The following is a 17,789-nucleotide window of genomic DNA, read 5'->3' as shown; positions in this document are numbered from 1 at the left end:
AGAGACAAATGACCATTATGACAACATGAAGCCAAGCCCTGGCCATAGCTTAGTTCACCTTAGTCTGAATGTCACTGCTCAGTTGCAGTCAGGCTGCCCCAGCCCTTGGAACCCTACCACCAAGGGGACCTTTGCTAAGTATTGATAGGATGTTTATCTTCAGTAGTAGATCTGTGCACCAAAATGCACAAAAATGAGATTTGTAGAAAGGCCTCAGCATTGAGCACAACTTAAAGTCAGCACAAAGCAGCTGTCAAGATTCTTCTGGAAATCCTGCTAAGCATTTTTCTTCATCAGAAGTGAGTAAGTGAAAACCTAAGTCCTTGATTTCCAGTTACACCTGAGTTCTCAATGGCTAACACTTCCAATTCTAACCCCAAGGCAGTTCTGACATTGGGATAAAAGATGTGATGGGATTTAGGTGAGGTTTAATTTCTGAGGGGTGGGGGGAAGGGGCGAGACTGGGATGTTTTTCTGGGTGTGTTTTTGAAGAAAGTTGCATTAGGACACTTTGCATTCATTGAGTCATTTTTGAAACATTTCTATCAGCAATATTTTAGCTTTGTGTGTATTTGAGCTTTGTTTTTCTCTTTTTGTGAGAGCCACAGTCAATAGCCAAGCCTACAAGCAGCACTTGCAGTGGGTCATGATTGTGTTGTTTAAAGTGGAAACTGTTGAGGCTGCATGGACTGACAGCAAATGCACTGATTTGGGTTCTTGGCCATGGCCTGCATAGAGGCTTAGTTGCATTGTTTCATGTTTAAGGTTTTGCTGCTTGCTGTTAGCCAGTGTTATTTTTATGCTGCTTTTTATTTGTGCCATTTGTTCACTTGAATGAGACAGAAAAGCACAAAACATCTCATGGTCATGCGTTTTGTGATGTGTTAGGGCGTAAATAATAACAGCAGAGCACAAGAAAGAAAGTGTGAATTAATATCATAAACTACAGAGGACAAAACAAGACCTAAAGATCTTTTGCATTTTTCTTATCAAAGTTTCTACTTGGCTCTTTTTTATTGCCAAAGACTTGCCTTAGTCAAAAAGCTCTTACATGAGTGAAGAGACAGTTTAATGTATGACACATACTGCCACCATTTATTTTTCCTACATCTCAGTACAGCTACCAGCATATTATTTCAGTGGCTAGCACATGCTGCTCATAACATGAGGCCTTGCTTAGGGGAAGAGCACCTCCTTTAGTCTGTTCCTTAGAGAATAAAACAATCTAGTGATATATATATGCACACACATACACATGTGTGTGTGAGGGAGAGTTTTTAAATGCTCTTAAGCTGATTTGGAATGTCTGGAGGCTAGTTAGGTTTGATTTCACTATAAATTTATCTTATTAAAGCAATTATTCTCACTACCTAAAGCAGGTTTCTTAATTTTATTTAAAAAGCTTCCAGTTCATTAAATCCTGGCTGATCTTTAATTATGCAAATGTTTGGAAAGATCATATCCAGTCATGAATCTACTGACTGCAGGAATGGAGTTTTGATGGAGTGGGATTCTCTGGGGATTCTCTGGGTGGTTTTTTGTTGTTGTTTTGTCAGAGAAAATAATTTGTTCTGAATTATGTAATCAAGTAATCCTGGGAAATGGCCAGGGGAAAATAAAGGAAGGAGGTGATGATGTACCTGAAGGGTTTTTGTAGCTTTGCCTAAATTCAATAGTGGATAGATGTGTGAAGAATTTCAGTGCTGCCTTAGCAGGTGCTGAAGCCCCTGATGCTTTGAGGGGACACTGCACTCCCTTGCTGTGTGCTGAGGGGAACTGGGAAACACAGGTGGTCAGCTGTTCTGAGTGACATGAGCAAAACCAAAGCACCTCCTCATCTCTCCCTGCCAAATGCCTCCTGACTCCTTTAGGAGGTCATCCCATTGTGGATGAGCCCTAGGCAGAGATCTAGAGCTCAGCAGCAGGGCTTGGCTCTCAGACAGTAAGAGTGGCCTCGGGTGGGCACCATTTACTATTGTTGCCATCCTCACATCCCTGGCAGCAATTCAGCCCGACGTTCAGCATTGGCCAGCCGAGCCAAAGCCATGCTGTGGCTTCGGCTGCACCACCCCAGAGTGCTTCTGGGTTTTGCCTCTTAGTGCTGAGCATAGGAGAACAGCTAAGAGGATGTCCTTGCAAGAGACTTAGAAAAAAATTACATGCTCTAAAATCTAGACAGAAGCTACCACACACAGAGATTGTTTTTTTGTGAGTCAAGGTCTGTGTTGCCCCTGCCATTTGTTTTGTGGATAAATTGCAGGCATAAGCTGTCTCCCGTATCTTCTTATCCAGAATGTCCTTCTGAAGGAAAAGGAAATGTGTTCTTTCTCTCTTCACAGTCGTATACAATCCAGCCTGCCTTGCCAGGGGAATTTAAATCACTCTGCTGCTCTTTGGCCAGTTTCTAGCACTTGTAAAACACATTACAACAATAATGCGCTTGTCAGTGACATGATGATTTGCCTCACAATCCTCACACCCTGGAAAGCTGGATTCAATTCTGCAGACAGCCTGTAGAATACACTTATTGAGATGTGATAAGCAGCCTGACTTTCTTGTCCTATGTCTGAGCAAACTAAAGAAACAAAGCCCATGAAGTGCTGGTGTGACATCTATCTGCATGTCTCAAAGGTGGGAAGCTGCTCCTTTGCAAACACTTCTCTCAGTGTTATAGGGAAGGAGGCACAGTCACTGTTGTGAGAGAGGACGTGCTGTATATGCATCAGTCAGAGAGACTTGGTGTGATGGAACGATCTTTTGGTGACAACATCCAGTCCTGAAATAGATAAAAGCCATGAGACTACAGTCAATGGCTTTAACACCTGTGTGGAGCTGAACCTGCAAATCCAGCTGGCAGTGTGTGCAGCATTGACTTTAATGTTGCCTGGTACAAAAGGAGGTCTTCTTTTGGCATTTTCAGTTTGTTCTGCTACTAGCTTGGAAGGATCACCTGTGTGAATTCAGGCTTGCTGAGAGTGGTGGTGTATCCAGTACAAAAATGTAAAAGAATTGGGGGAGTGTGAGGGGGAAATGTTTCAAGCCACAGGGAAAAAAAAAAGAAAAGAAAAAAGAAAGAGGCCCTATTCACAGATTACTTTGGCTGCTTGATAGGCGTGCTCGGGGATGATTTGCTCTGTGACTGAAAGCCTGATTGGCTGTAAGAGCAGAGCACCAGTGGGATGTGGCCGTCAGAGAATACAAACTCTGTGTTGAACCTTTGAATGGATGCTTGCAAATAAGCCACAAAATTCCCATATATGTGCAAAATGAGTTAAAAAGAGCAAATAATCCACACTTTGAAAAAATATCCCTGAAAAATACCTTGGCATCAGCCAGATCTTATCTGTCAACAGCTTTTGTGTGCCGTGCTGGTCAGTCATCTATCCTTGGCATTGAAGTTTTGAAAAGACTGAATATCTTCATTTATTTGATGCTTAGATCGTGCCTCATTCAAGAGAGATTGCTGCAGGATTTATCATTTTCTTTCAAAGCTGGTTGGACCTGCAGTAAAGCACACTCAGAATCATACCTGGCTAAACTCTTTTGCAGGCCCTTTTTGCGTTCTCAGCCAGAACTCCTACTGGCAGCTATTTTGCTGGAGTAATTGTATTTCTGTGGAAATTTCTGATTTTTCAGAGAAGGAAAAAAAAAAAACCAACAACCAAACTAAAATGTAGAATTTTAGATGGTAAAACACAGTAGAGTTCATGTAGATTTATTGTGGAAAAGGTCAGGTTAAAAAGGTAAAAGAAGATTTAGCAATAAACATGATTCCTGTTGCCAGTGGTTGTGTCTTGTCAGCGGGAGTTTGCTACGAGCCTGATAGAGCAGGCAAGAGACTTAAAGCAGAGGCTTCTGAATAGAATAGAATAAACCAGCTTGGAAGAGACCTTCAAGATCATGTCCAACCTATCATCCAACACCACCTAATCAACTAAACCATGCAACCAAGCACCCCATCAAGTCTCCTCCTAAACACCTCCAATGATGGTGACTCCACCACCTCCCTGGGCAGCACATTCCAACGGGCAACCACTCTCTCGATGAAGAATTTCTTCCTAACATCCAGCCTAAACCTCCCCTGGTGCAGCTTGAGACTGTGTGCTCTTGTTCTGGTGCTGGTTGCCTGGGAGAAGAGACCAACCCCTCCTGGCTACAACCTCCCTTCAGGTACTTGTGGACAGCAATAAGGTCTCCTCTGAGCCGCCTCTTCTCCAGGCTAAACAATCCCAGCTCCCTCAGCCTCTCCTCATAGGACTGTGTTCCAAACCCCTCACCAGCTTTGTTGCCCTTCTCTGGACACGTTCCAGCAAGTCAACATCCTTCCTAAGCTGAGGGGCCCAGAACTGGACACAGGACTCGCAGTACTCACAGTAGTCAAGGTGTGGCCTCTGCTGGAACCTGAGGCTTTACTGTAACAAGGTGACCCCTGCAAAGCAGTAGACTCTCTACTTTCTTTCCTTGTTTGTTAAAACATTCTCGTCAGTGTTGATTCATTAGAAACCTCACTAATCATTTTCTCTGCTTCTCATCAAATTAGTAATTAAAATTGCAACTGAAATGCTTGTCTGATTTAAACAGAAACCATTTATAAATGGAAAACTCTGAGGATACCATTCACTCTAGGAAGTTTGCTCTTAATTAAATTATTCAAGGAGAATCTTTCCTAATAAGAACAGTTTGTAGTGGAGCTACTTAGTGTCGTGCAGAATAGCAGTAATGATATGCAAAAGTTTAGGCCTTACACAAAGTGTTAGTTCCTTCTGCCTTGGTCCGCGGCACAGTATGATACCACAGAGCTCAAAGGCATCCCTAGTATTGTGGCTTCCTGTTCAGTGCCTGTTTCTCCCACATTCAGGGGTACAACATTGATCTCAGAACCTGGAGGGAAATACAATGACACGTGTTATGTTCTGTATGGGAATTGGATGCACTTCACTGAAAACTAGTAGTAACAGGCTGCTGCTGTGGCCAGCTCTGTCTTAACATAGCAGGAGGAGGGAAACCTTCCTCCCTTTCCAAAATTGTTTCTGCAAGGAAGAACCAGTTTTAGATGTTTTGGCTTTGTCCTGCTTCCAGAGTCACAGAGTGGTGAAAGTTAAAAAGCTGCTTCAGACAGCTACAGAAGAGCAAGATGAGGAGTAGAAGACCTCAGTGTAAGAGTTCAAGGTTGGATGGGACCTTGAAGTATCATCAAGCCCCAAGCCCTTTCCACCCCAGGACAGATGAGCTCAACACAGATGCTGAGTGTCACAGTGATAATAAAAATTAGTTGTTCTATGAGAAACAGCTGCTTATATCTCCCTCTGATCAGTGGTGGGTTCACAGATGAGATGGTCTGTAGTTTTTAGGGTGTTTGGTTTTTTTCTCATGTGTGGCCAGTCCAAGACATTAAACTGAAAATGCTTACTGCCTCTGAATCTTGCCTTTGTTAGTGTTAGTTTATTCTGCTGGTTTTCCCTGGTGGTAATGCTGGGAAACAGATCTGCTGGGGCATGTTCAGAGCATGTAGGCTGCCACAGTAAAGGCTACTGATGCTTTCTATTGGGTTCCTTCATTACAGAAGGTGTGTACCAACAGTCAGAGTTTTTAGGTTTTCCTATTTGTGTAGGAAACTTTTTATTTCTTCAGACCAGAGGTATTACCTCAGGGTATTTACTCTGCATGTATAGCTATCTTCAGGGTTTGTTCTCTTAAGTAAAAATCTGCTGGTTTGAGGAAAAGCACACCTTGTAATATATTTTGCCTGCAACATAATACCCAGCATAGTATGCCAGGAAAAGGGCAATACTGTCAATGCTGAGAGGCCACGGCTAGCCCTGTTATTTTTTGCATCGCTACAGTTGTCTTTTTCCACCATAATCAAAGCTGGACTGAGCAGCCACATGCTAGGAATCACTAAGTGGCACTTAAATAGATGTGTATCATGACCGTGAGGCAAACAGCACAAAAGACCTCACACCACACAGGCATTCAGCATGCTGGGAAATGTGAGATGGGTGTAACCAGAGGCTCCAATTCTCCCCTCAGTCTGGGACAGGGGCACAGAACCTCACAGGGCTGCGTGAGCAGGTTAGAAGCAGGAGACAGAAAGCTCCAATACTGTCTTGTAGAGGAATTAAATGTCTGCTGAGGAGTATTTCTGAATCTTCATTAGTTAATGAAGTTTGGAACTTTCCTATGATGGTGGTCAATGCTGTGGGATGAACAGACAACTATGAATATTCACCCCTTCTTTTGTTTTGAATGTTTGAGCTGCTTGCATATAATCTGTCAGCATCAGCACGTGTTCAGTGGCCAGCTGTGGTACCAGAGTTTGTAGTGAATATGGAGATAATGAAAGATTCTGTAAAACATTTCCAGGATAAACATTTTCCATTTTTGTCTTTTGCTATTTGAGAAACAGAGACTGAAGTGCAGCCTTTAAACGTTTTCTTGCTGTTTCCTAATGTTTCAAAAGGACTTGTAATTTTGGGTGTTGGAAACAATTTAAAGGGAGCTGATTTTCAGTGGCTGGGCGTGCTGCACTTCCTGACTAATCAGACTCTTTTGACATATCTTAAATTGGGCCCTGAAATAATGGGTAGACAAGTGCCAGTAGTTGACTTAGGACAGCTCTGAGGGGGTGTCCAGGCAAAGATGCTGTAACACACAGCTCTGATATGCTTTGATACACTCTCAGCATATGCAGACAAGATATCGCTGCTGAGCAGACAAGAGGTAACTGATCCATCCAGTGAAACCATTAGCCCATGCTCAACCAAGTGATGTGCTCCAAATGACCAACTCTTTTCAAAAAATGTAGGACTGTTCTGTTTCTGTGTCAGAAAAGCCTCCTGGCACTGAGAGTGGCTGGCATAATAAAATAGTTCCTCCAATGTGGTATTTGGATTTGCCGCCCTTGATCCAAGTCCTGCAAGATTCACCAGGAGTCGCTGATGGTGATATTACATGAGGTCTGTCCTCCCATGTAAGTTGGTGACTCTACAGCTGCTTTGTAACCTGGACCAGCAGCTGTATTTGCATACTGAGGCAATGGGCATAGTTCTGAATTTTCTGGCTTGTTTGGGGATTTTGTTCTTTTTCCTTTTTTCCTTCTGCAGGCAGACGACCATCTGTCCTGGCAGTGTAAGCAGTGTGAGTCCTGGACTAGCTAGTGCTGCTAAAGCCATAGCCAAACAAAACCCCCTCTAAATGCTGAATTCTTGGAGAGAAAAGAAATCTGATTCGTTTCCAAGTTTTATTTTCTTTGTTTTGGAAGTATTTTTGCAGAGCTGAAAAGGAGAGTTCTTTATTGCTTAAATAATGCTTTGAAGTTTGGTCCTTTGCCAAAAACCTATTGACAGTAACATGAGTATGGGTGGTGCTCACTGGCATCATGTATTACTTGGGGATCTTTAAAAGCTCTCTGAATAGCTTACCAAGACTTCATTAACATTTGATTTCTAAGTGAGGAGGAAATTATTACTGTGCTTTTTTTATGAGTGGCTAGGCAGCAGTAAGCAAGTTCAGTGATTTACCTGCCTCCCAAGGCACACTCCCCAGCCCTGATACAGATCCCAGGAGTCTGACAAAGTAATCTCTTTCTTCCTAACATCCAATCTGACATCACCTTGTGTTGCCACTGTTTCCATACCCCCCTCTCATTCATGTAGTATATATCTGGGAAAAAAGATATTATTTATAAACTCAGGATTTCATTTCACAGCTATTTCCTGTAGATGATTTATTTTTTCCCAGTTTTAAATGGGGAGGTTTATCTGAGCTTCTGGGATTTCTTACAATCATTCTCTCACTAGTAGCCATAACGAGGTGTCTAAACTTCTCTTTTCTTCTTGTCCTCAGGAAACCCACTGACAGTGGCCTGCAAAGCCTTCTTTGGATTCAGTGGAGAATCAGGCCCCATGATCTACTGGATGAAAGGGGAAAAATTCATAGAAGAATTAGAAGGTCACATTAGAGAAGGCGAAGTCAGGTACTTTTTTTAGTATTTACTCTTAAAAACATGGTATGTCCCCAAAGCCTGGGTTTGGTTTGGTTTTTAACAGGTTTTTAATTGGAAGTGGAAGCAGTTTTATGTCTAAAGAGTGATGGATGACTTGGAACCATTGCAGTGTCAGTTTCTTCCTCTCCTTTCTAGGGAAGAAACTTCAGAGAGATAGTAGCTATCAGCCTGCCTGAAAGTCTGTTTTCAGATTCTCCTGATGGTGGCTGAAGCATCCCTTGAGTGTTCTGGGGGTTGATTTTAACCCTGGGTGGAAACAATGCTGACCACTGCAGCTGCCCTTTGTGGGAATCCTTGTCAAGATGACACTTGCTTCAGCATCCATGTTAATCTTAAAGATGAATAGTCAAAGTTGCCATACTACTTCTCTTCTACTAATTGTGTTGTCTGCATGTCATACAGCTCTCAGTATGCCTTAACCAGGGCTTTCAAAGAGCAGCATTTGTTCCTTCATGCTTGTAAAAGGATCGAGACAATGCTTAACACTTAAGGAAGAGAGGGAAGTTGCTGTGTGAGGATGAGCTTGTGCTTGGCTTGTTCCAGGTGCTGGTTATCATTTGTTGCACCAGTTGTAAAGAGAACACTTGTATCACCATGACCTTAAATGGAATTTGTGCCCGACACCATCATCTTGTCTTCCTTGTTTAGTTTTGTTCTCTGGGCAAAGACGAAACCACTTATACTATGGACAACGTGGCCCCAGCCCCAACAGAAACCATGAATGTAGATTATAAAGCAAGCCTGGGTCTTTGCACCTCCCATTGCACATTATTTCATTGCCATTTCTGAGTTGTTTGTTTCTTGTAGATGTGATTTGGGAGGGCAGGCAGAGAGGGATTTCGCTGCTTTACTACTTGACCAATAACTTGAAGTTCATCTATTTAGCCACTATTAAGCTATTCTGAAATAACTGACCCAACATTGCACCTTGACTGCACACAGATGGAATGTATCATGTGTTGACAGAAAGGCTCTAAGTGTACAATACTATTTTGGGCTTCTGGCCACAAAATACAATTATTGGAAACTTCTGTCATTGAAACTAATCAGCATTTAACAATGCTGTGTGCTTCTATGAACAGAGTGATTTTGGTCATGTTCTTCCTCTGCATCAGAAGGACAGTGTGAGGTTTGTATTTAAATACCTTTCCAGCTCTGGCACAGCTCACATTTTTTCCTTTATGTGTTAGTGAAATTGTTTGAAAAAGCTGAACCTGTCCTTCATTGTACTATCTCATTACACATTCATGTTTCAAATTAATTTTGTGACAACTCCCTTTGCTCACTCCATTAAAATGCTTTGACTCAGTTTACAAACCTATGACAGTTCAGTGAAACCTTCTCTTCAACAAAGCTGCTTATCACATACCTCATCTCTTGGTGCTTCACAGCCAGCATGAAAAACACAGCATTTACCAAAACCTACTGCATCATTACCAGCAGTGCCACAGCCCAGCCCTTTTTTCATTTACAGGTAGCTATGGCAACTGTAGTAGTGACTTCTGCAAATTATTTTTTCACAGTAACAGCTCTTGTTTATGTGTCTGTCATGGATACCCCTTACAGGTATGCTGCTTCAGGGAAACTGAGTAGCGCTAACTGTTCTGTCAGTGCCCTGAGCCAGCCCACAACTTCTACCCACTTGTATTTATTATTCCCATCAGTTTGTTTCTAGATGGTATTACCAACATGTTTCTCCTAATGTTGAGAAACTACAAGTAATTTGGAATTGTTCCAACTGGGCTAAGATATGCTATGGGCTGTTCCTTTGGCAGGCATCTAATATTTCAACTCTACATCCCATGTCGTAAATGAGTTCACAAATTTGGTAGCACTGATTTTTTGTTGCTGTCCTTACCCCGGACTGTAGCCATTCATTGTGTTACTGGATTAGATATAATAGGTGAGAGTTTAGGTTTGCAAAGGAGCTCACAGTGCATTTCAGCACTATCTCTGCCATGGCAAAGTAGCATAAATCTTATTCTCCCAGCAACCAATGAGTTGTTCCTTTTTCTTCTTCAGGCAACACTGCAGAACAGGTTGCAGATGCCTCATGATACTCAACTTGTAGAGCGTGTTTGTCCCTTTTCTCCTCTGTTCTCCATTTTCAAAGTGGAAATATGTTCACTTGTTCTCGATGCATAAGACGTGAATGGGGACGTTTTGGACTGCAGCCTTTTTTCTTGTTGCTGATCAATTGAACATTCTGCCTCTTCACCTGCAGAAGTCAGCTGATGGCTGCAAAATGCTTAGACAAGACGAGAGTGTTTTATTCTGTGAAGAGGGGATATTGAGGGCGGGAGGCAGAATTATCATCACTTCCTGGCTAATATGCTGGGTACTTTGCTGAGAAGTATGGAAATGACATCCCTCTCCTGGAAATGACAACCCTCTCCTAAAAAGCTTATGCTATTCAAGTAGACATGAGAAACATGGTGCAGAAAAGTGGGCAGGAAGAGCACTGTGAACTGCTTTTCGTTGGAGAGGTACTTGTGTACACACACATCTGTCCTTTCATCTACAGACTATTGTTAAGGACTAGAAAGAGTTTGCATCTCTGTTCACAGTCCAGATCCTCAACTATATAAAGAATGAAAGTTTCCTTTTTGATAAGTCCAAGCTTACAGGCAGGCTGTAAAGGTTTGGAAATAATGCCCCAGTCTTGCAAAGAGACCCAACTGAAGCTTTCCTATGACTTTTACACCTGTGGTCATACAAAGCCTGAAAATCTTAGGAAAATGTGATTTCAAGGGAAAAGTATTTTAACTTCACTTTCAACTTAGTGCATAAATGTGCTGGAGAAATATGACAAAATATTTGAAAAATCTGAAACATTAGGTATTTTTCAAAGCACAAATTTGTATTTGGAGATGACACTTGGGAGTAGTTCATATTTTCTTAACTGAAAAAAACCCCAACAATATAAAAAATCAACAGACAAAATGTTTTGTTCCAGATCAAATAAAATGCTTCAGCTTGAACAAAAAGAAAACACTTGGGTATTCTTTTCTTTCACCTATCTCTTCTTCCCCTCCCTCCATCCTGTTTGTTGTGAGTTGTCAAGCACTATTGATTTACCTGTGTATTAAATGATGTAATTACTCTTACAGTTTGTTCATCAAACCAGAAAAAAAGGAGCCATTAGTTTTTCAACTTCTGTGAGCTGGCATGTGTTAGCAGTGCTGCTGGCAGAGTTTCCTTTTCCACCTCAGCTAGGCACCTTCTGGCTGAGCAGCAAATACTGTTGCAGCTTTAGGGTCTTGTTTCTTGATATTATATTCCATTTCTTTCCAAAAAAAATATTGTGCTCAGGTATTCTCTAAGGCAACTACAGTTGAAAGCTGCACATGTATTTTTAAAAATGTAGATGGCCAACTGTGTATTTCTATGGCAGTAATGAATCATTAGCTTTAGAGTACTGCTTAAAAGAAGAAGAAGAAGGGAAAAAAAAAAAAGACAAAAAAAGGCAATAATGAACAGTTTAACACCATTAAGAGCTTTCCACAATTTGCTACCAGCATAATGTTTAAGTGCCTGTCAGCATTTTCCTGATAGATCCCATTCTAAAGAGTTCTCTTCCTGAAGATTGAAATTAGCATGAAAAGAAGCGGGGGAAAAAAAAAGTCTCAGTCCAAATGCGTATTCTTTGTTTTATGAAAGCTTCTTTTCAGCTGATCATGTGTTATTAAAATTTAGGTTAAGGGTTGATTATTTTATTTTAAGTAGATTCAGAACAATATTTAATCTTCATTGCAATCTGTGTTGGTATTTTGGTGGGGTTTTTTTTCCTGCATAAAATAACGCTGGATATAGTAAATTTGCTCCAAGTTTGTGTCCCAGGTATCTTCTCTGTTAATGATTGTATTTATTCCTTGCAGCATGGTTTGTAGGGCAAAATATTGTGGAGCAAGTTACTTACCCACAGAGCAGATAGACTTTCCAGAGTTTAAAATATTTTGCTGTATGTGCATGTGGAATATTAATAGGTAAATGAGAATTGATTTTTCTGACTGTAAATGATTTAGACGGATTTGAGTCTGCAAACAGATCAGGCTCTCTTGAGAGATTTCTCTTCTGGCAGAAATCATGCAGCTTCAAACTTTGTTGCATTATTTTCAGCACTTGGACTCAGAGCAAAAACTGAAAGAAAAACCTACAAAAGCACACACTAAATGAGAGTGCATGTACAAAAACAATGTAATCCACGTTTCCAAATGCAACACCCTTGACTGTTCCTAAACTGAAGTGTTTCTACTTGCTTTTCTGCAAGTTACAGAGCTGTAGTGAAAGAGGCTGAATTGTGGTAAATGCTCTGACCCATCAGAGTTCAGCCAGGTCACACAAGCCTTGAAAGGCTATGTGCTCTAGGAAATCTTACCCTGAATATGTGGTTTATAGCAGCCAGGCTTGCATTTTTGACTGTCTTGTGCAATATCTTCATAGTTCTGATCTGTTTTCAAATTTGGAGTTCCATGTTTGTTGTATGAAGTTATGTAAATAAGAAAATGTGTATGCACACTGGAACCCCCAGAACAGTGCTGGTTTAGAATATAAAAGCTTGGGAGTTGTTGTTACTGAAAAATTTCAGGCTCTCCAGAATCATTTCCACCCAGCACAAGCAGCACTCTGATCAGTTACTTACAGTGCTCAGTTGCCTCCCTTCAGTGTCCAGAGAAACAATTTCGCTTTTTGGTGAACCTGGGTTATATTTATACTTTTATCTCTTAGTATTTCAGTGAGAAAAATACTGTGTGCAACAGGGAGTTCACAGGCAGCTGTGAGGGCATCACTCATTTTGTGTTTACCCCTTACATGTTATGCAGCAGCGCACTTAGAGCATCAGATGAATCTGCTAGACTGTACTTATATCACAGAATCACAAACTATAAAGGGTTGGAAGGGACCTTGAAAGATCATCTAGTCCAACCCCCCTGCCAGAGCAGGATTGCTTTAGAATACTTGATGTTACAGTTCCTTCTTCAAAGGACTGGCAACTTTTTATTGAGCAACTGGTATTTTGAGAAGCTTTTTGAGAGAATAAGGCATTGTATTTTTAGACTTACTTAGACTCAGTGTCAGTATCAGAAAACACTTGCATTTACTTTGCATTCTTTTTAACGTTCACAATAGAACAATGACATGAAAAGCCTCTACCTCTGACCTGAAAGTCTGCTACAATTCTCTATTCCCTTTGTGGGGATTTTGCATGTCTCCTCTCACAGGAGCAGAGAGCTCTTGTTCTTGACTCTGTTCCCTTTTAAAGTCAGGATCTAGCCCCCAAACTAAAGGAAAATTCCACATAGTAGAGCTCCTTTACATGGTTTTCCAGACTGCATTAAAATGTATCACAATATCCAGCCTTTAAAATACTGCCTTACAATTTACTCAGTGATGGCTTAGTAGTGCATATTTACTTCTCTGGGAAGTATTTATTGCTGCTTTTAAAAGAAACATTGTTTTTAGCATTTCATTCTGTTGGAGCAGAAGTGAACAAGCCCCATGGAAGTGTTGCACTTGTAGCCGCTCTTCCTGCAACTGATTCAGTTCCTTGTTGCAGATGTGGCAGGAGAGAAAGGCCTTTGGGTGTCATGAAAGATGCCTGGGTGAAGTTTCTTTTAGGCTACCCGAGTCTCCTTCTATGTCCTTCTCCAGGAGCAAAGTTGGCCAGGAATGCTTTGTATCATGTGCTGAGAAATCATGTTTCTTTTGGGAATATTCCACTCATTAATTCAGTAAAGCAGACACTCTCTTTCCTTTCAGACTCCTCAGAGAACATCTTGGAGAAAAAGAAGTTGAATTGACATTGATCTTTGATGCCGTAGAGGAGGCAGACCTGGCGAACTATACATGTCATGTGGAAAACAGGAACGGACGGAAACATGCCAGTGTTCTTCTGCGCAAGAAAGGTAGTTCCCTTTGGTTTATTATCTGTACTCTTGCCTGCCTCGGCAGCAACAGGTCAGCAAAGACCCTGTTGGCTTTCCCGAGCCAGGCTGGTCTCCCGTGTGCCTGCTTGGAGCTGAGGTATGTTTGTGGTACCACTTCAGTTAACCATTGGTGTAAAAAAAAAAGAAAACTAAATCGTGAGTGTTCTGTGAATGAGCCTTGCAGATGATGCATTTTGCCTGGAATACAATCACCCATAAAGCACCAACATAATCAGTGGAAGTATTTTAGTCTAAACAGCCTATGAATTTGACCTAGAGTTGATTGACTACACCTGAGGTAATTGTGTGATAGAGTTAAAACGTGTGTATCTTGGAATAAGTGCCTCAGCAGGGAGATCAGATGTTCTTGTATTTCTCCGCTTCCTGGCTTTGCTGTTTAAGCTGTTTAAACTGAAAGCTTTTAACAGGTGACATGCATTTTGATTTCTAACTGCACTGAGAATGAAAACATTGCAATGAGAACTACAAATCATCAGAGAATTACCCTATCATGTTTGCTTTGCTTTGTGCTATACCTGGAATTGAGAATACCACTTCTGACAAGTTATCTGTGGCAGAGAGATAATCGTTTGGGTTCGAGTGTTCCAAATTAAAAGGTGCTACTATGCTGTTTGTAGAAGTCATTATCATAAGGAGTGTAACAGTATCTTGTTACTGTTCTTATGCTGTTTGTTCAATTACCTCTTCTGTTCATAAGCATGGTAATGTTTAAATTTGATCTCTAAGATTCAGTGTTTGGGGTAGTACAGAAGCTATAAGACAGTAACTGTTGGGAAAGCAAAGGAAGGTTACACAGGCAGGATAAAGATGTAATGTGAAGCCCCAGAGCCATCAACGCAGATTGACTAAGTAGTTAACATATTGTCCAGATCTCTGCCATTATTCTTGGCTGTACATTAATTTACCAAAAGAGAAGAAATGTTTTCACAAAGCACACCTGCATACGCTGTGCCAGCCCTTTGTATGCCTTCAGACCACTAAGGCAAAGGTTGTGCTTCTCAGCAGGTTACAGATTGCAATGTTAATGTCAGTTAAAAATCCCAGTGCAGCAAAATCTCATGGAATTGTCACCATTTGGAGAAGGTTTAAATGTACTGTTAGTATCTTTACATGCTGCAGATTGACCTCTGAACCTGGGGTAGATATCACCATGGGACAAACGAATCAAGAGCCAGGTAGAGGAACAGGAAGACCAGCCAAGGTGTCTCTAGGTGGAGCAGAGCGATTCTGGCAAACATCCAGAGTTCATCAGTTCACCTAAAGGCATGCTGGATGCTAAGGGCTGTGTTTCATGGCTATAATCTCTATAACATGACAGCTGAGACAGTGGGACAAAAAGAGGCTACTAGGGAGAGGAAACTTTTGGGTCAATGTCCTCTTTTTTTTTACTCTTTTTTTTTTTTTCCCTATTCTTCCATGTGACTCACAGGTTGTATGTGTGAAAGTACAGTATGCAGTCTTGTCAAAATGAGTTGAATCGAGTCCTACTTACACTCTATACATGAGAGTTTTTATCCTCTCAGAAAGAAGGGCATAACATAGGGTATATTTTAGACTGAGTGCTAAGGGTAAAACAATAGGAAAGGTTCAAACCACTCTGAGAAACAAAGGCCTGCAGTTGTGGTGCGGAACACAAGTGGATGTATATTCAGCATCTGAACTGACAGGATGTCACAACTTTAATTAAGCAATCTGGTCATCATGATGAAGGATTAGCCTCTTTACTGCAAGAAGCATTCTACCTTTCCACCCACTGAACCTCATAAATATACCCCTGATAGTAAGTATATCTGTGTTGACACTGTTAAATGTTCAGCTGTGTTGCATATATTAGAATAACAAGCCAGGTTTATTTATAACAAGAAATTGCAGATATTTCAGAGCTCTGCTGAAATTATGGAAGAGGCACTGCTGAATACAGAATTTGGAGGTGGAAAGGATCACTTCTCAGCTACTATTTCTTTTCTCTCTGCATTGTGGCTGTGGAAAGCTTATATTCCCCCCAGGCATTCTCAGTAGCTGATTTTCAAGCTATTAAAGTGCAATTTAAAATAACCACAGTATTTTTACTGTGCCCTTTGACTGCCTGTCTCATTGTCTTGTTTGTTACTTATAAAGTTCTTAGAAATACTTGACCAAACTTTTATTTTCTGCAGCTTGATATAATTCTCATCCTAACTTTCTCTAGCTTGGATCTGACTGTTTGGTATTACTGAGTCAGACAATATTGCTTACTGTATTTACTGACTTGTGACAAGATTAAGGGCAGGACTGGTAGAAAGCTGTTGACCAGCATCCTTTGTGCAGCTCAAAGAAGAGATCATGGCTTCCCCTTGTAATGTGCTGCAGCTTTCCAGATACTGAGGAATTTGGGATTAGCTGAAGCATTTGGGAATAGCAAAGATAAAACACAGATCTCTCAGGCAGAGAAATCACCCTTCCTCCAAAGCCTTACCTGCTAAGGGCTGCATTATCCCCATTTGACAAGGGGTGCCTATACCTGCATTTTGTCTTTAGGGTGTTAAAGAGCTGTGTAGGTTCTTTCTGCCCTCTGCTCAAGGTGTGATTGCAGCATATCAGATGTACACAAGCTAGCATAAGTCATGAGTCCTGCAAAACTAGGAAAACTTGGATTATAATTAAAATACATATAAATAAATAAAAAGGAATAAATCCCAATCCAAGTTAGAGCTGTGGTGTAAAGTTTCTAGAGTTAGCTCTCGTTTTGACATCACAGTTGTTTTTAAGCAGGCATTTTGCTTTATGGAAGAGCTGTTCAAATATTTAAGGTAAAATATGTTGAGGTCTTTTGCTGTATTAATGGTACAGTCCTCACAAATGCTGTCAGAGAATACAGGAGTGCTTTCTGTACTGATAGCCCCAGAGCATGCAGCATCATTTAAGATTTTTTTGTATTTGGGATGTTGGTTTTTTTTTTGATTGGGGAAGGACCAAATTGTTTCAAACACCCAAAGTTGCCAATGCAAAGGCAGAGTCAGGCATGACTCTGACACGTGAATACAACTGTCTTCTATCACATTCTTCTTTACTGACTTAATTGAAGACCACATTGTTATTTGCTTTCAAGAAGTTAAAAAAATAAATTCTGGCCAATTCTGGGTTTGAGTTTTGTTTTGTTTTGTTGGTTTGGGGGTTTTTGTTTGTTTGTTTTGTCCATGCTACCCCAGTATGTTTGCTGTTCAGATTACTGGGAAGCACAATATATGCCCATTTGTCCTTTGGTTGTGGAAAGAGGCCAGGGTTCCCTTCAAATGAAATTTAAAACAGCCCAGTGATTGAAGTCTGCATAGGCTGTAATAGAACTGTTCTGGAGCGTGAATAACTTACCAGGAACTTCAGAACACATTACTGGAAAGAAGCAGTGAATTTAGATAAGTATTCTAATGATGTTTGCTCACCATTTACTTTGAGGAGGCTGCCTTCATTCAAAATATGCCAGAAACTAATTTGTAGTTTGTTTTTTTATGCTGATATAGTGCTAAATGACGGGGAACCTTCTAAAATATGTTTGTCTTTCATTTATTGGGTATGTGTGATACTTTTGGAAAAGGCCATAATGCTCTGCAATACATTGTAGCTAAGTCCTTTTACACTATTTTACATTAGAAACTATAAAAAATAGTATTACTATTTACTAATTTTCTGTCATTGTTATAGAACAAAACCCAGATTCAGCTTCTTTCCGAATGCTGGCTGTGCTGCCTTCCCCATAGACCTCACTAAGCACCACTTGAGGAGGAAGGCATTAATCAGAGGCGGAGATTAAGATCTGAAGTAGGCAAGGAAATGGAACATTCCGGGGTTTTCTCCATTGG

The 17,789-nt window shown here is 40.9% G+C and overlaps 1 protein-coding gene across 5 annotated transcripts in view; it reads left to right on the top strand.

Moving 5' to 3' along the window:
• The window catches only part of IL1RAPL2 (interleukin 1 receptor accessory protein like 2), a 381,248-nt gene that overhangs the window by 346,468 nt on the left and 16,991 nt on the right, over positions 1-17,789 (top strand). For all 5 annotated transcript variants that reach the window (XM_054169506.1, XM_054169505.1, XM_054169509.1 and 2 more), the window contains 2 exons: positions 7,846-7,975; positions 13,766-13,911. In XM_054169506.1, coding sequence (XP_054025481.1) covers positions 7,846-7,975; positions 13,766-13,911 — 276 coding nt within the window. The remainder of the gene's footprint in view (positions 1-7,845; positions 7,976-13,765; positions 13,912-17,789) is intronic.

Source organism: Dryobates pubescens, chromosome 18 (assembly GCF_014839835.1).
Source record: "Dryobates pubescens isolate bDryPub1 chromosome 18, bDryPub1.pri, whole genome shotgun sequence".
In the NCBI taxonomy this organism is placed as follows: domain Eukaryota; kingdom Metazoa; phylum Chordata; class Aves; order Piciformes; family Picidae; genus Dryobates; species Dryobates pubescens.
Note: the sequence above shows the minus strand (reverse complement) of the source record. Positions and strands in the feature narration are given on the sequence as shown.